The sequence below is a fragment of the Eschrichtius robustus genome, chromosome 4, assembly GCF_028021215.1.
Source record: "Eschrichtius robustus isolate mEscRob2 chromosome 4, mEscRob2.pri, whole genome shotgun sequence".
Taxonomy (NCBI): Eukaryota; Metazoa; Chordata; class Mammalia; order Artiodactyla; family Eschrichtiidae; genus Eschrichtius; species Eschrichtius robustus.
The window spans coordinates 49,387,651-49,409,065 of record NC_090827.1 but is presented as its reverse complement, the minus strand read 5'-3'; the positions used below and the strand labels follow the sequence as shown (position 1 = coordinate 49,409,065).

Genomic DNA, 21,415 nt, shown 5'->3' with positions numbered 1-21,415 from the left:
AAAATGAAAGAAATCGAAGTCTAAAGACTAGATGTTTAAAACTGGGTGAAAAATACACAAACTACAAAATATTAGACATTATTATACCATTTAAAATCATATAAATACTACAGCATATGTCCTTGATACTAGGAAATTTTCTAATTTACATTTTTATTAGGTAAGTCAACATATGGATAATTCAAGGTGCTCAGGGGAAAAGAAAACATGTCAAGCTTAAACCCAAGTAGTGAAATATGTAGAATATCAACATTAACATAATGATCCTTTATTTTTTAACAAAAGCTTGAATACAAACCGCTAATCCAAACCTTGAGTAACTGTCCATGGATTAGCCAATAGGGATCAAAATACAATGAAACAGGGACTTCCCTGGTGGCGCAGTGGTTGGGAATCCACCTGCCAATGCAGGGGACACAGGTTCGATCCCTGGTCTGGGAAGATCCCACATGCCACGGAACAGCTAAGCCCGTGAGCCACAACTACTGAGCCCATGTGCCGCCAACTACTGAAGCCCGAGCGCCTAGAACCTGTGCTCCGCAACAAGACAAGCCACTGCAACGAGAAGCCCGCACACTGAAACGAAGAGTAGCCCCTGCTCACCGCAACTAAGACCCAACACAGCCAAAAAAAAAAAAAAAATACAATGCAACAAAGGCTTTTGGATTAGTAAGGCACCTCACTTCCAACATGGGGATTTAGTGGGGAAGAGTACATGGGGAAGTCAAGCATCCTTAATTTTTATTGCTGATTCAACATTTAGGTCCAACCAAAAAAACTATATGACAAACTAAGTAGAATTCTATTTGAAAACAATAAATGACCGTCTGCTTAATTATGAGGTAAAATGAACTAAAAATGACATTAAAAAAAACCCTAAACAAAGAACATTAAAAATTCCATTAAGGGACTTCCCTGGTGGCACAGTGGTTAAGAATCCACCTGCCAACGCAGGGGACATGGGTTCGAGCCCTGGTCCAGGAAGATTCCACATGCCGCAGAGCAACTAAGCCCATGCGCCACAACTACTGAGCCTACGCTCTAGAGCTCACTAGCCACAACTACTGAATCCCGTGTGCCTAGAGCCCGTGCTCCACAACAAGAGAAACCACTGCAATGAGAAGCCCGCACACCACAACAAAGAGTAGAGAAAGCCTGCGCGCAGCAACAAAGACCCAACGAAGCCATAAATAAATAATAAATAAATAAACTTATATATATATAAAAAATCCCATTAACTATCATCCCTGACTTTCAAAAGGAACCTATCTACTACCTTACATTAAAGGTCCTACTTTTCAAGTTTTCTTTTTTCCCCTCAACTACAATATATATTTAATGTGTAAAATCAAGAAAATACAGAAAAATATAAGGGAAAAAATTTACTCACAATTCAACAAATACTGTCAACCTGTTGGCGTATTTCCTTTTAACTTTTTCCCATGCATTTTGAAACATAATAGACTGTCCTGAACTTCGTCACCTTTTCCTAAGTTTCCGAAAACTTTCAACTCTTCATGCTTATTCTACACAGTGGATGTAACACAGTTTATTTATTGATATCAGCCATTAAGACAACTTTTCCATATTTTAAATATAAACAGTATCTTAGAACATGAAGTTTTTTCAGCATTTCAGAATACTTCCTTAAGATAAAATCTGAAAAGCAGAATTAATGAGTCAATAAATGTAAGCTTTTTACAGCTCTTGATACATACTGCCAAACCATCCATGAAAAACAAGGAATGAATTTACATATCCATCAGCAGTGTTTGAGAATAATCCCTTCATCAAAATTTCAAAGCAATAAATAATGTTCAATATGTTGATAACTAAACAATTTTTCAACTGTTTTACTTCTTTGACATTTTTAGTACTTTAAAAAATCTGGCAATCCCGTGAACTATTCTTTTGCAAACTGTTGTTCTTACATAGATTTACTTCATTTCTAAGTATTAATTGTATAATCCCATTACCATGGATTGTTGAAAACAAACATACTAAAATTTTTTAAATCATTAAAAACTAAAGTATATATCAGGTTGAAATGTTTACAATTATGCCACTTAACAGTAACTCAAGCTAAATGTTTGAGAACGATATTGAAATAAATGTATGGAAAACACACAGAACAGAAATAAAGACTGGAGGGAAAAAAGCCTATATACCCAAGTCTCCTTTAATGTACATTTATAAACTGTATTCTAATTTTTCAGCTTAATCCCTTGTAATTTTGCCCTTTTATCTCAATTAGCTACTCTTTTTCAATAATCCACCAATTTTATTCAGTCTGAGTAGCCATAAACATGTTTAATTGCCACGTCAAGAAGGGGTTAAATGTATAAGACTCAATGTCCTGGCTTGTAGTGAATTACCATATCACAATGTCTAGTCACATTCACTGTTCTACAATCTTATCTCACTACGTTTACTTTAAAAACCTGCACAATGAAAATAATAACTCTTAGGTAGCATTTTGGGGGTCGAATAAACAAGGATCTATGGATATAAATACTCAAATATCCCTTCTTCTGAGCAACATTAAAAAAAAAATCAAAATACTGACTTACTATTTGAATGGACAAAAATAGAAGTGATCATTTTATTAGACGTCTTAACACGGAATGCTTAAGTGTTAAATATAAAATCACTTTCTCGGGCTTCCCTGGTGGCACAGTGGTTAAGGATCCGCCTGCCAATGCAGGCAACACGGGTTCAAGCCCTGGTCCAGGAAGATTCCACATGCCGCGGAGCAACTAAGCTCGTGCGCCACAACTACTGAGCCTGTGCTCTAGAACCTGCGAGCCACAACTACTGAAGCCTGTGCGCCTAGAGCCTGTGTTCCACAACAAGAGAAGCCACCACAATGAGAAGCCTGCACACCACAACAAAGAGTGGCCCCCGCTCACCGCAGCTAAAGAAAGCCGGCGTGCAGCAACGAAGACCCAACACAGCCAAAAATAAAATAAATAAATTTATATTTTAAAAAAATCACTTTCTCCCTTATCATTTCTCTTTTATTAGATTATGCCTGCTCTCCGGTCAGGAGTTAACTGCTACATTTATAAGGTTAACAATTTTATAACTTCTACCTCTTGGAAGTATACTACTATAATGCAGTTCAAACACTGTTCTCTGCAATCTTTCAGAGCACTTATTCTTACCTGATCTGTTGAAAGTTTTGACAGCAAATAATTATAACACTTAGAGTCTTGAACGTGTTCATTAGAATCCTATAAATACTTGTTTTAAAAAAAAAATCACAGAAACGTGCACTTTCAACAAAAAAAAAAAGCCAAACAACATGACTGAAACATAATCAGTGGTGGCATCAAGAGGTGATGTAAGGGACTGTCCTCCTCTAATAATCTCTATCAACTTCTTGAGGTAAAATTAACTATGATCTTTAACAAGGATAATGACATTTCCTCAAACTACATAAAGCATAAATAAAAGCATCTTTGTAGATGCTACTCTTGTTCATCTATGATGTATAGTTTAAGCATTATGAAACCTATGCAATACCCCTTTCAAGACAATTTCCCTCTGCCTTTTCCCCACCAAATTGTTGGCCTTAAGAACCTTCCCTCACACATAACTTTAGAGCTGCTACTAGATATATTGTTTTAAAATATTTTCACTAATAAATATACATAATAATATATAAACAAGTTTTACCTTTCCCTGGAATGACCTCAAGATTATATATAATCTCCTATGTGAAGCCTTTCCAATCACCTCTCAGACATAGTTAACAGATCCTCTCCTATGCTTCCATAAAAATATCATAAAATGACAATCACTAAATTGTATTTTAGTTAGCTGTGTATGTGCCTATCTCCAGCTAAATTTCAGACTCCCTCAAAGCAAGTACAGCATATTATTCAGATTTATTTATACTCTCCATATACTAAGGTAAGACCTTAGTAAATATCTGTTAAATGAGTTTGTTTTTCCAATATCAGTGCTCACTTTGGAATTTAAAAACACACTAATGGCCTTACATATGAACAATAAAACCAGTTTTGATAATTGTCTTTCTAAAATGCTTGTCCTAAAAGCAATAATGACCTAATGAAGCATACTAATAAAAAAAGGAGATGACTATATCAAAGTATAATCCTCAAGGTTATATGAATGTAAAAAGTGAAGTTTATATTGAACAGAGCATTATAAACTACCCATAATCCTACTTGGTTTAGTTGTTCTGTGACAGTTAAATTCTGAAAGTTTAAGAAATGTTGAATTAGAATTAAGAAACAAATCCAATAACAGACCTGCTAAAAGATTAAGCTACAATTCTTTCTAATGATAAGAACAGAATATACCGTAGCAGCATTATCTAATACTTTTGGAACAACAAGAATAGTACACATAATGATCCTAACAGCTGATTATTTATTGAATATTATGTACTGAGCACTGTTATAAGGACTTCATATGTTATCAATTCACTTATTCCTCACAACCTAATCGTCATCATAATTTTACAGTTGAAAAAATAAAAATGATAGCTCCTTTAAATTAGTGAAGTTTCTCATTCCTAAATGACTTCTATCACTGCTTCAAACACAGTAATTTGGGGTTTCCACCACAGATTCTTTTTTCTTTTTTCCACCATAGAGTCTTCTGAGGTTTTCACTTCAACCTATTGCTGAAGTTACCCAATAAACAAAGAAAAGTTATGAGATTAGTTATCACTTGCCCTAAAATGGCTGTATCCTTAATTTCACTTAAGAAAGTTTACATGCAGTAGCTAGTAAAAATTATTCTAAGATCCAATTATAAAATGTATACAATCAATAATATTCTATTTAATTATTTTCCAACATATATTGATTTGATGAACTGATAATTTATTAAATTCAAATAATCTATTTTACATTTTTATTTTTGCCAAATCCAGTGTGGGTCACTGAATTTCACACCTGTGTTGAAAATCAGAACAATAGCATTAGATTAAACATAATATACTATACAAATCAGGTGTTCTACACCTACAGTTTAGGTCTTCCTTCATTAAAATTTATACATGGCTATATTTCACATAAAGCTAGTAAAATTATTTAATAGTTTTCTTCTCAATATCTTAGTGTCCTTACATATTTGTAGGTCCTAATTAAAAGTTTAAGTAAAGAGAATATAGGTCATTTATTTACAGTATAACACTATACTCCTGGACATTCTGGGCCTAAAACTCAGAATTTATGCATTCAGTTTACAGACTTTTGCTGAGTGTCCCTGATCTGATTCTCTAAGGGTGTCCTCAATCCCCACAACTCTGAGCTCTAAGAACCTGACCTATCAGGAGCAGAAAGCAAAATCTAAAAGATCCCAAAGTGGCAAATCTCATGTGGAAAATGCTGCATGTATACACATAAATCCTCAAAAGAATTTAATATTACACTGAGAGATAAGAATAGTAAGAGGTACTTTAAATGAGCTATGAGAAACAATTAGAACACAGGCTCTTCAACACTGCTTTATCAATTTTCCAACTTTATTAAAACTGTCCTTTGTAGCAGAGCAACGTGATCATATAGGCCCTTAGACAAAGTTTACTAAAGACTTTTTCATCCAAGTCTAAAAAACACTCTACTCCACTATCAGGTAAAAATAAACAATCTCACTTAAAGACGGTAATATTGAAATAGAGATTAAATTATGGGCATATTTTGGAGATACTGCAGGTTCAGTTCCAGACCACTGCAATAAAGCAAATATCTCAATAAAGCAAGTCACACGAATTTTTTGGTTTCCCGGTGCATATAAAAGTTATGTTTAGACTAAAAAACGCTAACCATCACCTGACAACTCAGTGCTGCCACAAACCTTCAATTTGTTTAAAACAAACAAAAAACACATTATCTGAGAAACACAATAAAGCAAAAAAGTGCAGAAAAACAAGATATGCTTACACCAGAATAGGAACACACAGTAAAACACTAGTGCAGCTACATATACAACCAAGAATTCTGACTTCTAACCAACATCAAGAGTAAGTGAATACATCAAGTTGTTTTTTTTTTGGCTGCGCCAGGCAGCATGCAGGATCTTAGTTCCCTGACCAGGGATCAAACCCATGTCCCCTGCAATGGAAGCATGGAGTCCTAACCACCAGACCACTAGGGAATTCCCAACATCAAGATTTTTTAATTCACAAGTTAAAAGCTAATTCCCTGGCGGTCCAGTGGTTAGGACTCCACGCTTTCACTGAGGAGGGTGCAGGTTCGATCCCTGGTCAGGGAACTTAGATCCCGCAAGCCGTACAGTACGGCCAAAAAAAAAAAAAAAAGCTTATCTGGTCAACAGCAATTTATCCATTTCACAAATAATAACTATTTGTTGTTTTAGGGCTCCAGAACTTTCAGAAGTGAAACTAAGAAATAGTGAATATCAACATTTAATTAGTATAATAATTTTATCTTATGCTAGGCTCCCTTTACTTACCCTCCCTTATGTCCCTTCCCCTTCAATGTAAAAAAGGGTTGAAACTAAAACCATTCTGACTATAATAAGTAAAGCACTAAAAATTTGCCTTGTGTGGTTATAGAAACCTTTATTTTATATAATACACTGAAGAGGCTGAGGAAAGAAAAAAAGACAGTCTCACCTTCAATGTGATATCACAGAGTTCTCCATTTTCATAAAACTGAAGAAGAGAACCATGAAAATCTTTCCAAGCTTCATTTGCTTCAAAGATAAAGGAGTCTTCTCCATCACCATCACCAAGTGAAGATCTGTTCTTTATTTGCTGCTGCTGTTGCCTTTTCCCCTTTGTGAAGCGATTCCTAGCTTGTTTTGCATTCACAGGTTCTGAAGCCATTTGTAACACTCTTCTTTTAATACAGCTCTCTTCTCAAACATCCCATTTATTCTTTTGTAAAGGATGGGGAAAAGGCAGAAGGTAGATGCAGTCCATTAAACTTCAGACATTTTTCAAAACCTACTCAACTGCCATTGTCCAGTTAGCTGAGACTGAAAAAAAATAACAAAACACACATAAAACAACCACTCAAAAAATGATTACTAGAAATTACAGTTTACCAATACCATATATGTAAAATGACCATATAAATCATTGTTGAAAGAAGAACAGGTGACTTTGTATTTTTACACTAAATGTCACATAAGCCACCTCAGCTAATTGTATCAGGGACTCCTTTAAAATCTAATTGGAAAATTGTGGGAAGATGGTGGAGTAGAAGTACAAGGAATCTGTCTCCCATACAGACAACAACTGCACTGACAGAATCTGTTTGATGTAACTATTTTGAAACTCTGGAGTCTGCTGAAGGATTACAACTTCCAGAAGACTTAGTAAATTACAGTTGACTTTGGTCAATTTCAGCTCTGTGTACAGTAGCAGCTGCCCACCCTCAGCCATGTGGCAAGCAGCTGTGCATGTGTTTCTGGAGCAGCTTGCACAGAGTTTGCAGGAGCCACAGTAGGCAAGAAGGACTCTATCCTCTGAATATCAGGGATCTCTCCTCTGATTGCTCACTACTGTTTCTGATCACAGAGGTGCAGACAAAGAGGTGGCCAGCCAGTTACTGCACCTCCTCCCACTGTTGCAAGCCCCTCCCTCTCATCTGAAGTGACTTCCAGGATATTTTAAAGGCTGGTGCCCTTTACCGCTGCATTTTTCACTATTTCCCCTTTTGGGAGTAAGACACTAAAGACTAAGACATTAAAAAACAACTGCATATACAAGGAAAATTAGAAAGTGACCATGCATGCCCAGGAAAAGGCTCAGAAAAGACCTGAGAAGACTTTAAGTTTAAACCTCAAGCTGATCTTCAGCATAAAGACAGCCCACAACAGTTAAAAAAAAAAAAAAAAAAAAAAAGCCAAACAATAACAAAAAAAACAACAAACCTTAAGGAATAGGGAAAAATCTGATTTTCAGAGTTACCACATTATTAGACTCAAATCTAGTATTTAACAACCGAAAAAAATCACAAGGCATACAAAGAAACAGAAAAGTATGGCCTATTCAAGGGGAAAAATAAATCAACAGAAACTGCCTCTGTCTAGTAAAAATGCCATTAGTTCCTTTTCTAAGACTTTAAAACAACTGTCTTGAAGATGCTCAAAGAACTAAAGGAAGATGTGAACAAAGTCATTTGTGTTAACAAAATGGAACTATCAAGAGAGAAACAGAAAACCTAAAAAGGAACCACAGAGAGATTATGGAACTGAAATATTAATAACTGAAATTAAAAATTCATTAGAGGGGGCTTCCCTGGTGGCACAGTGGTTAAGAATCCGCTGCCAATGCAGGGGACACAGGTTCAAGCCTGGTCTGGGAAGATCTCACATGTCATGGAGCAACTAAGCCCGTGCGCCACAACTACTGAGACTACGCTCTAGAGCCCACTAGCCACAACTACTGAAGCCCACGCGCCTAGAGCCTGTGCTCCGCAACAAGAGAAGCCACTGCAATGAGATGCCCGCGCACCACAACAAAGAGTAGACCCCACTCACCACAACTAGAGAAAGCCCATGTGCAGCAATGAAGACCAAATGCAGCCAAAAATAAATAAATAAATGTTTTAAAAAATTCATTAGAGGGATTTGAAGGCAGATCTGGGCAGGTAGAAAAAAGATTTAGCAAAGTTGAAGCTAAGACGATGAAAATTATCAAGTCTGACAAACAGAAAGATTGAAGAAACATAAACAGCACCTAAGGGACCTGTGGGACACCATCAAACAGATCAACATACATATCATGAGAGTCCTAGAAAGACAAAAGACAGAGAAGGGGGCAGAGAGAATATCTGAAGAAGTACTGGCTGAAAACTTCCCAAATTTAATGAAAGACATGAACATAAACATCCAAGAGACTCCAAAAAAGATGACCTCAAAGAGACCCACACCAAGACATATTATTATCAAACTTCCAAAAAGCTAAAGAGAGAATCTTGAAAACAAGAAGAGAAGTGAATCATCACATACCAGTGATCTCAATAAGATTATCAGCAGATTTCTCATCAGAAACTTTGGAGGCCAAAAGACAATGGGTGGATCTGTTAAAAGTACTAAAAGACAAAATGTGTCAATGAAGGATCTATATCCAGCAAAACTGTCCTTCAAAAGTGAGGGAGAAAGTAAGACACACCCAGATAAACAAAAGCTGAGGGAGTTCATGATCACTAGACCTGGTCTGCAACTCAAGGGAGACCTACAAGATGAAAGAGATGAAAGGACACTAGACAGTAACTCAAAGCCATATGAATATAAAAGTAAATACATGGGTAATTAGAAAAGCTAGTATTATTATAACAGTGGTTTGTAACTGTACTTTTTATATTTGAGAGACAAATACATTTTTAAAGAATTATTAATGTAAAAAGCTATTTTACTGTAATTTTGCTTTATTACACCAAATCATGTTTCCTACATAATTTAGAATACTTAAAATAATAAGTAAAAAATAGAACTTAAATAAAATTGAAATTAAACAATTTTAATAATTTGAATTTTTAGTTCATGTTTTTAGGCACACAATGTATAAAGATGTAATTTTGTGACATCAACAACTGAAAAAGGTAGAGATGAAACTGTAAAGAAGCAGAGTTTTTGTCTGTTATTGAAGCTAAACTAGTATAAATTCAAATTAGAGTATTATAATTTTAGGATGTTAAATGTAATCCTCATGATAACCACAAAGAAAATGCCTATAGAGTATACACATAAGAAAATAAGAAAGGAACTTAAACATTTCACTACAAAAAAAATCAACTAAACACAAAAGAAGACAGTAATACAGGAAATGAGGCTCAAAAAGCTCTAAGGCACATAGGAAACAAACAGCACAATACCAGAAATAAGTCCTTCCTAATCAGTAATTACTACAAACATCAATGAATTAAACACTCCAATCAAAAGACAGAGATTGGCAGAATGAATAAAAACACATGATCCAATTATATGCTGTCTACACAAGACTCATTTGAGATCCAAAAACACAAACAGGTTGAAATGAAAAGGATTGAAAAAAATATTCCATGCAAACAGTAACCAAAAAAAGAGCCAAAGTGGCTACACTAGTATCAGACAAAAATAAGATTTTAAATAAAAAATGTTACAAGAAACAAAAAAGGACAGTATATATTAATAAAAGGTTCAACACAGCAAGAAGATACAATTATAAATATTTACATATATAATGACAAGTCATGAAAACATATGGAGCAAAAACTAAGAAATGAAGGGCAAAACAGACAGTTCTACAATAACAGTTGGAGACTTCAATACCCTACTCACAATAATGAACAAAACAACGAGACATAAGTATGGAAACAGAGAACTTAACACAATAAACCAAGTAGATCTAACAGACATATACAGAACACTACCCAACAACAGGAGAATACACATTCTTCTCAAGTGCATGCACATGGGATGTTTTCCAGGAGAGATGACATATTAGGCCACAAATTAAGACTCAATAGATTTTAAAAGATAGATATACCAAGTATCTTCTCTAACCACAACACAATGAAGTTACAAATCAATAACAAAAAAGAAAAGCGAAAAATTTACAAAATTGTGGAAGTTAACACAATTTTAGACAACTGATGGATCAAAGAAGAAATCACAGAGAAATTAGAAAATACTTAGAGACAAATGAAAACAAAAACACAACATACTAATACATGAGATGCAGCGAAAGCTAAGCTAATTTCCCACTAAGGGGGAAATTTACAGTTTTAAACACATCAAAAAAAACCCCCAAAACATCAAATCAACAACCTAACTTTAAAACCTCAGGAACTAGAAAAAAGACAAATAAACTAAACCCAAACCTAGCAGAAGGAAGTAAATAATAAAGGTTTGAGCAAAGAGAAATTAAACAGAGAACAGAAAAACAATAGAGGAAAATCAATCAAGCCAAAAGTTGGTTCTCCGAAAAGATCAACAAAATTGACAAAACTTCAGCTAGACAGACTACGAAAAAAGAGAGGGACTTCCCTCGTGGTGCAGTGGTTAAGAATACGCCTGCCAAAGAAGGGAACATTGGTTCAATCCCTGGTCCGGGAAGATCCCATATGCCGTGGAGCAACTAAGCCCGTGTGCCACAACTACTGAGCCTGCGTTCTAGAGCCTGCAGGACACAGCTACTGAGCCCGTGTGCCGCAACTACTGAAGCCTGCACGACTAGAGCCCATGCTCCGCAAAAAGAGAAGCCACCGCAATGAGAAGCCTGTGCACCGCAACGAAGAGTAACCCCTGCTCACCGCAACTAGAGAAAGCCCCACGCAGCAACGAAGACCCAACACAGCCAAAGATAAATAAAACTGAAAAACAAGAAAAAAAGAGATAAGCCTCAAATCACTATATTCAGAAATGAAAATGGGGACATTACTACTGATTCTAAAGAAATAAAAAGAACTATAAGAGAAAATTATGAACTGTACACCAACAAATTGGATAACCTAGATGAAAAGGACAAGTTCCTAGAAACACAAAACCTATTAAGACTAAATCACAAAGAAATAGAAAATCTGAATAGACCTATAACTTGTAAAGAGATTGTATCAGTAATCAAAAATCTCCCAACAAATAAAAGCCCTGGACCTTAGGACTTCACTGGTAAATTTTACCAAACATTTAAAGAACTAATACCATTCCTTCTCAAACTTTTCCAAAAAATTGAAGAGGAAGAAACACTTCCTCACTGATTCTATGAGGCCAGCATTACCCTGATACCAAAGCCAACAAGTGTTGGCAAGGATGGGGAGAAACTGGAACCCCTGTGTACTACTGGTGGGAATATAAAATGGTACAGCCACTGTGGAAAACAGTGTGGTAGTTCCTCAAAAAAATTTAAAATAGAATTACCATATCATGCAGCAATTCCACTTCTGGATATATATCCAAAATAATTGAAAGCAAGATCTTTTTTTTTAATTGAAGTACAGCTGATTCACAATGTCATGTTAGTTTCAGGTGTACAGCACAGTGATTCAGTCACATATATACATATGTATATAATATATATTCTTTTTCAGATTATTTTCCCTTATAGGTTATTATAAAATACTGAATATAGTTCCCTGTGCTATACAGTAGGTCCTTGTTGGTTATCTATATGTTAATCCCAACCTCCTAATTTATCCCTCCCCCCCTCATTTCTCCCCTTTGGTAACCATAAGTTTGTTTTCTACGTCTGTGACTCTGAAAGCAAGGTCTTGAAGAGATATTTATACACCCATGTTCATAACAGCTCTAATCACGACAGCTAAAACGTGGAAGCAACCCAAGTGTCCACAGACAAATAAACCGATAAGCAAAATGTGGTATATACATACAATGAAATATTATTCTGCCTTAAAAAGGAAATTCTGCAATATGCTATAATGTGGAGGACCTTGAGAACATTAAAGATATTATGCTAAGTGAAATCAGCCAGTCAAAAAAAGATAAACTGTATGATTCAATATATGAGGTACAAGTAGTGAAAATCATAAAGATAGAAAGTATAATGATGGTTGCCAAGGGCTGTGGGGAGAGGAGAATGGGGGGCTTGTTTAATGGGTACAGCGTTTCAGTTTTACAAGATGAAAAGAGTCATAGGAATGGATGGTGGTGATGATGGCATAACAATGTGAATGTAAATAATACCACTGAAACATTTACTTAAAAATAATTAAGATGGTAAATTTTATGCTATGTGTATTTTATCACATTAAAAAAAAATCTAATTTGAGAATAATTCAATAGCACATGACTTTCAGGATGTGGAATGCACTATCTCCAAAAAGAGAGGCTATGAGCTAAAAATTTTAAGTGTAAAGACTATCCGATGATGCAAAGCAAAAATAGAGGATATTTTGACTGAAATAGGTTCATCCTAGATTTTGAGGTCAGATCATGGTTCCACCATTTACCAACTGAGTAACCTTGGGCAAATGACAATCTGCTTAAACTTTAGTTATCTCCTCTGTGAAACAGAGAAACCACTTACCTTACAGAAATATTCTGGGGGTTAGAGATACGGTGTTGCTAAACACATACACTTGCATTATAAAAATCTCATTTTATTTGCATTTTCACATCGAATTTACTAGTATTTACATAAAGTCAAACTTACTCATTATTAAAGCATATTTGATGACTATTCACACCACCAATAGTTCTATGCTACAATCCTACTTTAGTGACAGAAACAAAGAGACTTTAAGTTAAAATCCGTGATTATACCACTTACTGGCTTTTTTTTTTTTTTTTTTTGAAGGCTTTGCTAACCTCAATTTCTTTACCTGTAAACAGATATACCTATCTACTTCATAAGACTATTCTGAGAATTATATCAAACTCAATAATAGATTTACAAGTGCTTATGAAAGTATGACCCATGTTGCAAATACTGGTATTATTAGCGTGGAAGCTTCACTTACTATGCAGTTTCTGAAAATGATAAATACCTTAACTAGTCTTTTCCTGTATTACCTTTATTGTTAATTGCATCAACTATTTCCAGCTTTTGACAGGAACCAAACTGGTCAACGTAAGACTACAGATTATAGTTATTAATATCCTTTTTTTTTTTTTTTTTGGCTGCGCCACGCAGCATACAAGATCTTAGGTTCCCCAACCAGGGATTGAACCCGTGCCCCCTGCACTGGGAGCATGGAGTCTTAACCACTGGACCTCCAGGGAAGTCCCAATAGTTATTAATATCTTCTTAAAGTTACTGTGGTGGACACATGATGGTGACCCCCAATGAATCATGCCTTCATATAATCCCCTTGAGTATGAGAAGAACCTGTGACTTGCTTCTAACCGGCAGAATATGGAAAGGTGATGAACTGTCACTCTCTTGATTATGTTACATTATATAAGGTTGTGTGAGAGCCTCTCCTGCAAGCCTTGAAGAAGCTAAGTGCCATGGAGACAGCCACGTAGCAGGAAACTATAGGCAATCCCTAGGACCTGAGGGAGGCCTCCACCTGACTATCGGTAAAAAGTTAGGGTCCTCAGTCACACAACTGCAAAGAAATTCTCCCAACAACCTAAATGAGTTTGGAAGTAGATTTTTTCCACAGTTAAGCATCCATAGGATAACAAAGACTGGCCCACACCCTGACTGGAGCTTTTGTGAGATCCTGAGCAGAGGACCCAGATAAGCCAGACTCCTTACTCACAGAAACCGAAAGATAATAAATGTGTGTTGTTTTAAGCCACTAAGTTAATGGTAGTCTGTTAAACAGAGTAGAGAACTAATACAGACACCTTCTGTCAGGTCTAAAATTCTATCTGAGGAAAGCATGTATACATGTTCTAATAGGCAGCAATCACTCTAAAATCTTTTAAGTTCACATTTCTGATGCAGAATAAACAATGAACAGATGGAACAAATAGAAAACAAATACCCCAATTTGTAGTTGAAAACCTCTTCAGTAAACAGTCAGATAGTAAGTATTTCAGGCTTCACAGACGGTAAATCTCTATCACAACTACTCAACTTTGCCAATGTAGCACAAAAGCAACCACAGACAATAGTAAATAAATGAGCATAGATGTATTTCAGTAAAACTTAATTTATAAAAACAGTTGGTGTCATTTGACCCTTGGGTCACAGTTTGCCAAAACCTGAGAAGGATGGCTGATTTAAACCCAACTATGTCAATAATCATGTTAAATATAAGTGGTCTAAACACCCCCAACTAAAAGGCAGAGACTCAGGAATACTACTCAGCAATAAAAAAGAGTAAGGCATTGAAACATATAACATTATGCTGCATGAAAAAAAAACCAGTCTCAAAAGGTTACATACTATATGATTCCATTTATGTAACAATCTTGAAATGATAAAATTATAGAGATGGAGAGAAGATTAGTGGCTGCCAGGGGCTAGGGAAAGGTGAAGGAAGAGGAGTGGCTGGGGCTGTAAATGGGTACCACAAAAGATATTTACGATAGAACTATACTATATTTTGACTGTGGTAGTGGTCACATGAATTTACGCATGTGATAACATATACATTCATAAATTAGTGCATGTAAAAACAGGAGAAATCTGAATAAGGTAAGCAGACTATATTAATGTCAACTCCTTGGTTGTGATATTGTTCTAAAGTTATGCAAGATATTAGCATTGAGGGAAACTGGGTGAAGGATATACAAGATCTATTATTTCTTATGACTGCATGTGAATCTACAATTACCTCAAATAAAGGCTAAAAAAAAAAAAAAAGACAGACTGGGTAAGAAAAAGTGGGGGGGGAAAAAAAAAGTGAGACCCAACTATAAGTTGCCTACAAGAAAAGAGCCACTTCAAGTATAAAGATACAAGTAAGTTAAAAGGATAGAAACAGATATACCATGCTAATAGTAATGCTAATAGTAATAGTAAAGAAAATGGAAGTGGCTGCATTATCAAACACAAACTTCAGAGCAAAGAAAATTACTGGTGATAAAAAAAGACACTATATAAAACATAGATATCCACATGCAAAAGAATAAAGTTTGACTCTTACCTTACACCATACACAAAAATTAACCCAAAGTATATTAAAGATCTAAATGTGAGACCTGAAACTGTAAAACTCCTAGAAGAAAACATGGGGAAAACACTTTATGACACTGGATTTGGCAATGATTTCTTGGATATATGACCAAAAGCACCAGCAACAAAAGAAAAAAAATAGACAAACGGGACTATATCAAACTTTAAAACTTCTGTGCAGCAAAGGAAACAATCAACAGGGTAAAAAGGCAACCCACAGAATGGCAGAAAATATTTGCAAACCATAGACCTGATGAGGGGTTAATATCCATAATAAACTCCTATAACTCACAATAAAAAACTGATAATCCAATTAAAAATGGGCAAAGAACTTGAATAAACATTTCTCCAAAGAAATACAAATGGCCAATAAACATATGAAAAGGTGCTTAACATCACTAATCATTAGGGAAATGCAAATCAAAATCACAATGAGATACCACCTCACACTTTCAAAACAAACAGAAAATAACAAATGCTGGCCAAGATGTGGAGAAACTGGACTCCTTACGCACTGTTGCTGGGAATATTAATACAGTACAGATAGAACGTAAACAGTATGACAGTTCCGCAAAAATCTAAAATAGAATTACCACATCATGCAGCAATCCCACTTCTGTGTATATATACAAAAGAACAGAAAACAGGACCTAGAAGAACAGGACCTATATTCGCATAACCATGTTCACTGCAGCATTATTCACAATAACCAAGAGGTAGAAGCAACCTAAATGCCCATCAATGGATGAATGGATAAAGAAAAAGTGGTATACACATAGAATGAGTATTATTCATAGAATGAGTCTTATTCAGTCTTAAAAAAAAAAAGAAGAAAATTGTTATATGCCACAACACAGATGGACCTTGAGGACATTTATGCTAAGTGAAATAAGGCCGTCACAAAAAAGACAAATACTGCATGAATCCACTTATATGAGGTATCAAAACTAGTCATATTCTTAGAGAAAAATAAAATGGTGGTTACCAGAGGCTGAGGGGTGGGGAAAAAGAGTTGTCGTTCAATGGGTATAAGCATTTCAGTTTTGCACAATGCAAACACAGTTAACACTAATGTACTGTACACTTAAAAATGGTTTAGATGGGAAATTTTACGTTGTGAGTTTTTTACCGCAATAAAAAAAAAAAAAAGACACTACATACATAAAAGGGTCAATTCACCAAGAAGATATAATAATTTTAAGTGGTGGAGTCAGGGCTCAAACCTAGCCAGCAGGACTCCAAGTGTCTGTGCTGTTAACCCCTGCACTACTGTTCAGAGCACACTGCAAGTGAAACAGAATTACAGAACAAAAATACATGAAAAATCAAAGTCTAATTCTCCCTTGTAAAAGCAGCTATTTCTTCTAATTCCTCTGCTTTTGCAAGTGGCAACGCCATTTTTTCAGTTGCCCTAATTCAAATCCTGAGCCAATCTGACTCCTTTTTCGACTTACATAACCCATCAGTTCTAATTCCCCTGATTTCTACTTGGGTAAATCTCTCTCCTATTCATCTCTTTCTTCCTACTCTCATTGAACTCTACTCTCTTTCACTGTACTCTAATTCCTATCTTCCATTAACCAATCACCATGCCCCTCTGTCCCATCCCTAAACATCTATCAAGGGCAAGGCTGCAAGATTTATCTAGCTCTAAGTGTCACTTCCAAACTGCTTAATGTTATGTATTTCAACAGCTTATCCAGGCATTCAAGGCTCTCCTTGCTCTGACTCCAGCCTACCTCCCAATCTTTTGCTCCATTAATTTTTGACATAAAGTAGGGAAAAGGAGGGGAAAGACTATTTACTAAACCACTATGTGTCACATATTTTTCCAGAAATCTTACATATACAGTTGTCCCTCAGTATCCACGGGGGATTGGTTCCAGGACTCCCCTCAAATACCAAAACCCAACGATGCTCAAGTCTCTTATACAAAATGGCATAATACAGTTGGCCCTCACTTTCCACAGATGCAGAACCTGCAGATACAGAGGGCAGACTCTACTCTGTCATTTAAGCATCACAACTACATTATAGATGGCCTAAACATCCCTGACTTGCCCTGTCACACAGCTAGAAAATGGTGGAAGGGACTTCCCTGGTGGTGCAGTGGTTAAGAATCCACCTGCCAATGCAGGGAACACGAGTTCGAGCCCTGGTCCAGGAAGATCCCACATGATGCAGAGCAACTAAGCCCGTGTGCCACAACTACTGAAGCCCGCACACCTAGAGCCCGTGCTCCACAACGAGAAGCCACCGCAATGAGAAGCACACGCACCGCAACGAAGAGTAGCCCCCACTCTCCGCAACTAGAGAAAGCCCACGTGCAGCAACAAAGACCCAATGAAGCCAAAAATAAATAAATAAAATAAATTTATTTTAAAAAAATGGTGGGAGCTAGGGTTTCAATTCAGTTCTGATTAAGCCCATTCTTCTTCTGCTATATCACAGACTTCACTATTCCTTTTTCCTCAAGTTTATGTACAAGTCCTCAAGCTGTTCCTCATGGGGCAATGACGTGAAAGCCTAGCTTATTAAGTAATGCTTCTTTCATGAAGTCTTCTCTAATTCTTCCAATGGGATGTGATCTCCCTTCTATGAGCACAAATAGTACTTTGACTTCTCTAATTCATTCATTTTTCTTCCCCTTGTGTTTTAGACATATCTGCTTAATACAGTGTGAACTCTTTGAAAAGATTATGTCTCAAAAACATCTACGTATCTTACCTTATGTCAAACTACTCTAGCTTCTGTCTAGTAAAAGGCTTTATTATGGTCATAAAATTATTTCCTTTGTCAGAGGACTGCTCTTTAAAAAGGGCATTAACAAATATTCATTTTGATAAAATTACTTTTACATTTGACATCAAATTTGGGCAAGACACAACAGCTCAAAAACTTTCTATACTAAATTCTTTGAAAATGGTCTATTTAAAGAATGCAATGTTTTCAACTTTTTAAAAAGTCTATTATATAAAATAGAACAGGAAGACAGGAGCAGGAAAAAAATATTTACCCTAAGACACTCACTCTATAGTACTTAGCCGAGGGACTTCCCTGGCGGTCCAGTGGTTAAGACTTTGCCTTCCAATGCAGGGGGTGCAGGTTCAATCCTTGGTTGGGGAGTTAAGATCCCACATGCCTTGTGACCAAAAAACCAAAACATAAAAAACAGAAGCATTACTGTAACAAATTCAGTAAAGATGTTAAAAAAAAAAAAATAACATCCTAGTAAGAACTGACTGTGGGGCTTATAAAGACTGCATATTAATAATGAGTGCAAGTGTAACTCCACCTAAACTCTAACCCAGAATTTTTTTTAATGTATCTAAGATTCTGACTCCTAGGAAGAAAAAAAGATGATACTCCTTCTTCCCCCAATATATTAAGAGATTAAAAACACCAGAAAAAAAGAGAGATGGTCCATGGAAATTTGTTTCTATCATACCCTGGCACATTATGGCACTGAGGCAGACAGGAAGTTGAGGCCATTTTTATTGTTCCTCTAAGAGCCAGTAAAGTCATATCAACCAACAAAATAGGAAGTTCTGAAGAAAAAAATACTTCAAACAGAAGAAGATAGGTTTTACTGGTTCACTGCAGGAAATACACAACAAAAATAGTGTACTTTTACACGTAAACACAACAATTTACAATGAATCACAGAAAAGAGGCCTTACAGCAAAAGCATAAAGGTACTACTATGTTAAGTCAGCCCACTTTATTCTCTATTTTCAAACTTCTTTGCATTTATAATCTGACATTATAGCATGTACTATCAAGATGAAATACTATTATGCAGAATACTGTATTAACTCATACTGTATTATCCTCAGAAAGGTCTTTACAGGCAAAGAGTGACTTTTATACTAAATATTAATCAGTAGAGTACTAAGTAGAAAGAATTCCAAATGGCACTTTGATTGAAAGCACCTCTAAAATAAACTCAATGCTATATAGTTACTGATGCAGTACTTACTATAGGCAGCAATAGTGCTATTAGACTCATTCTTCTTTAAAATAACCTTAGTTTGTACTCTTTACAATTCAGTTATAGAAGAAGATTTTAAATGATACAAAATATATTTTATAGCAGTTTCTGATTAATTTTAGAGCTATATCTGAAAGTTGACAGAGAATGTGTGTGTATTTACCAAACTTAACTCGTGTGGATTTGTGAAATAAGATAGTAAACCCCACCTTATGTTGTATAGAGGAAAACATGACTGCATGTAATTCTCCACACACTTCATGCTATTTCATACCTCTCTGCCTCTGTTCAGGCTATCTTCTCATTTTGAAATGCCCTTTACCAACTCCCAGTCTTATCAACTGACTCTTACTCATTTGTTAAGACTCGGCTGAGGTTCATTTGCTCAAAAAGGCCAGCCCTGAATATCTCCCTTATTCCTAGCCTGGATTGGGTGTACTTCCTCTGTGCTCCTATAACAGTTTAATCACATCTTTTTCATTGCACTTATATAGTGGATTATACCATATTCAACTTTTTAGTCAAATTTATAATACTCGTAATAATTGCTTAATCACTATTAGTCTTTCCCGTAACACTATTTAAGTCCCCAAAATATAGGCACTTTCTACTCACTCCTACTGTTCCCATGTTGAGCACAACACATGGTAAATAGAGGTATTAAAAATACTTTTGGAATGGATGAACAGATTAATTATGAACCCTGGAGACTATTTTTCTATTATCCAAATCAACATATAAATTATCTTAACTAAAATAACACTGCATTCTGCATATATTATTTTAATCACAATCATAAAGGATGTCACTTAGCAGACATTTTTGAATTACTTCATTTCACAGGTAAATGTTTCTTAAAATTTATTTTTTTACTTTTAAGTCAGAAAAAAATTAAGCTATACTCATTATTTCCTTTTTATTTACAAAAGCAAAGAGAATAGAGATTTTAAATTTTGAATCAAATGGTCCAGAAAAAAATATATTATGCCAATAATTAAAGGAGAATCTGCTGCTTTGACAAACTGAATTATAGCTTCAGTAGTTCCTACTCAGTAAAGGTACATGCAACTTCCAAGAATTTACTACTGTGACTTACAAAAAAAGTGTTTCTTAGCATTAGCATGTTTAGATACAATTGTTATTTGTTATCAGAGTCTGCTTGTTAAATACTACTGTCATTTCCCAGGTCTAAAAACAACATTTTCACTGCACTGTATATTTTGTAAGATGTTTCTATTTTAGAGTCTGTTTTATTGAGAAGGCATTCTACCGATGCTTCACTACCAATAATCATTTCCTTGTTTGAACTGGACCACGTAATTTATTACAGTCACAATAGTTTAAGGGTCTAGTATAAAACAGTTTAAAAAAAAAAAAAGGACTTGAAGTTTACCTAAATATGTGAATTGCATTTGCAAACTCTTAAAAGGAGCCCCTATTATTATTTTTACTTGAGAATGCCATAGAAGTCACAGGGTTGTACTCAGATAACAGATGATAATTACTTGAATAAAAACATGAAGCCTACTAAAAAATTAATTTACCAATAATTTGTTTCCAAGTGTCAAAAGATGAGCTATTTCCCACTCAACACATGAAATAAAGCAAAAAACACAAAGCTAAATAATAATTATTACTTACTTCAGGAAGAGCCATGCTGGTCAGGCATAGTCCCTCTGAGTAGAGCACATTGCTAATCTTACATAGAGCTTGCGAGGAAGTGTGGCGTTCAGTGACTGGTGGACTTGCAGAGGCTTGCAAAATCTTGTTCACTAAGGGAACTTGTTGTTGATTTATTACACTGACTTAAAATGAATGCTAAAGAACTGTCATTTATTGAGTAAGCAGATTGAAATTGGTTCTGATGACTAATTGTTACCATGACTATACAAGAATCAGTCTTCTCT

General features: G+C 35.5%; 1 protein-coding gene across 6 annotated transcripts in view; it reads right to left on the bottom strand.

Annotated features, from left to right (window-relative positions):
* The window catches only part of KLHL8 (kelch like family member 8), a 52,018-nt gene that overhangs the window by 21,810 nt on the left and 8,793 nt on the right, over nucleotides 1–21,415 (bottom strand). For 2 of the 6 annotated variants that reach the window (XM_068542668.1, XM_068542673.1), the window contains exons 3-4: nucleotides 18,548–18,659; nucleotides 6,614–6,978 (exon numbers count right to left, since the gene is read on the bottom strand). In XM_068542668.1, coding sequence (XP_068398769.1) covers nucleotides 6,614–6,826 — 213 coding nt within the window. In that variant the 5' untranslated portion in view covers nucleotides 6,827–6,978; nucleotides 18,548–18,659. Of the gene's footprint in view, nucleotides 1–6,613; nucleotides 6,979–18,533; nucleotides 18,660–21,149; nucleotides 21,290–21,415 lie in introns of all 6 variants that reach the window. The other 4 variants (XM_068542671.1, XM_068542672.1, XM_068542669.1 and 1 more) reach the window with 3 other exon arrangements.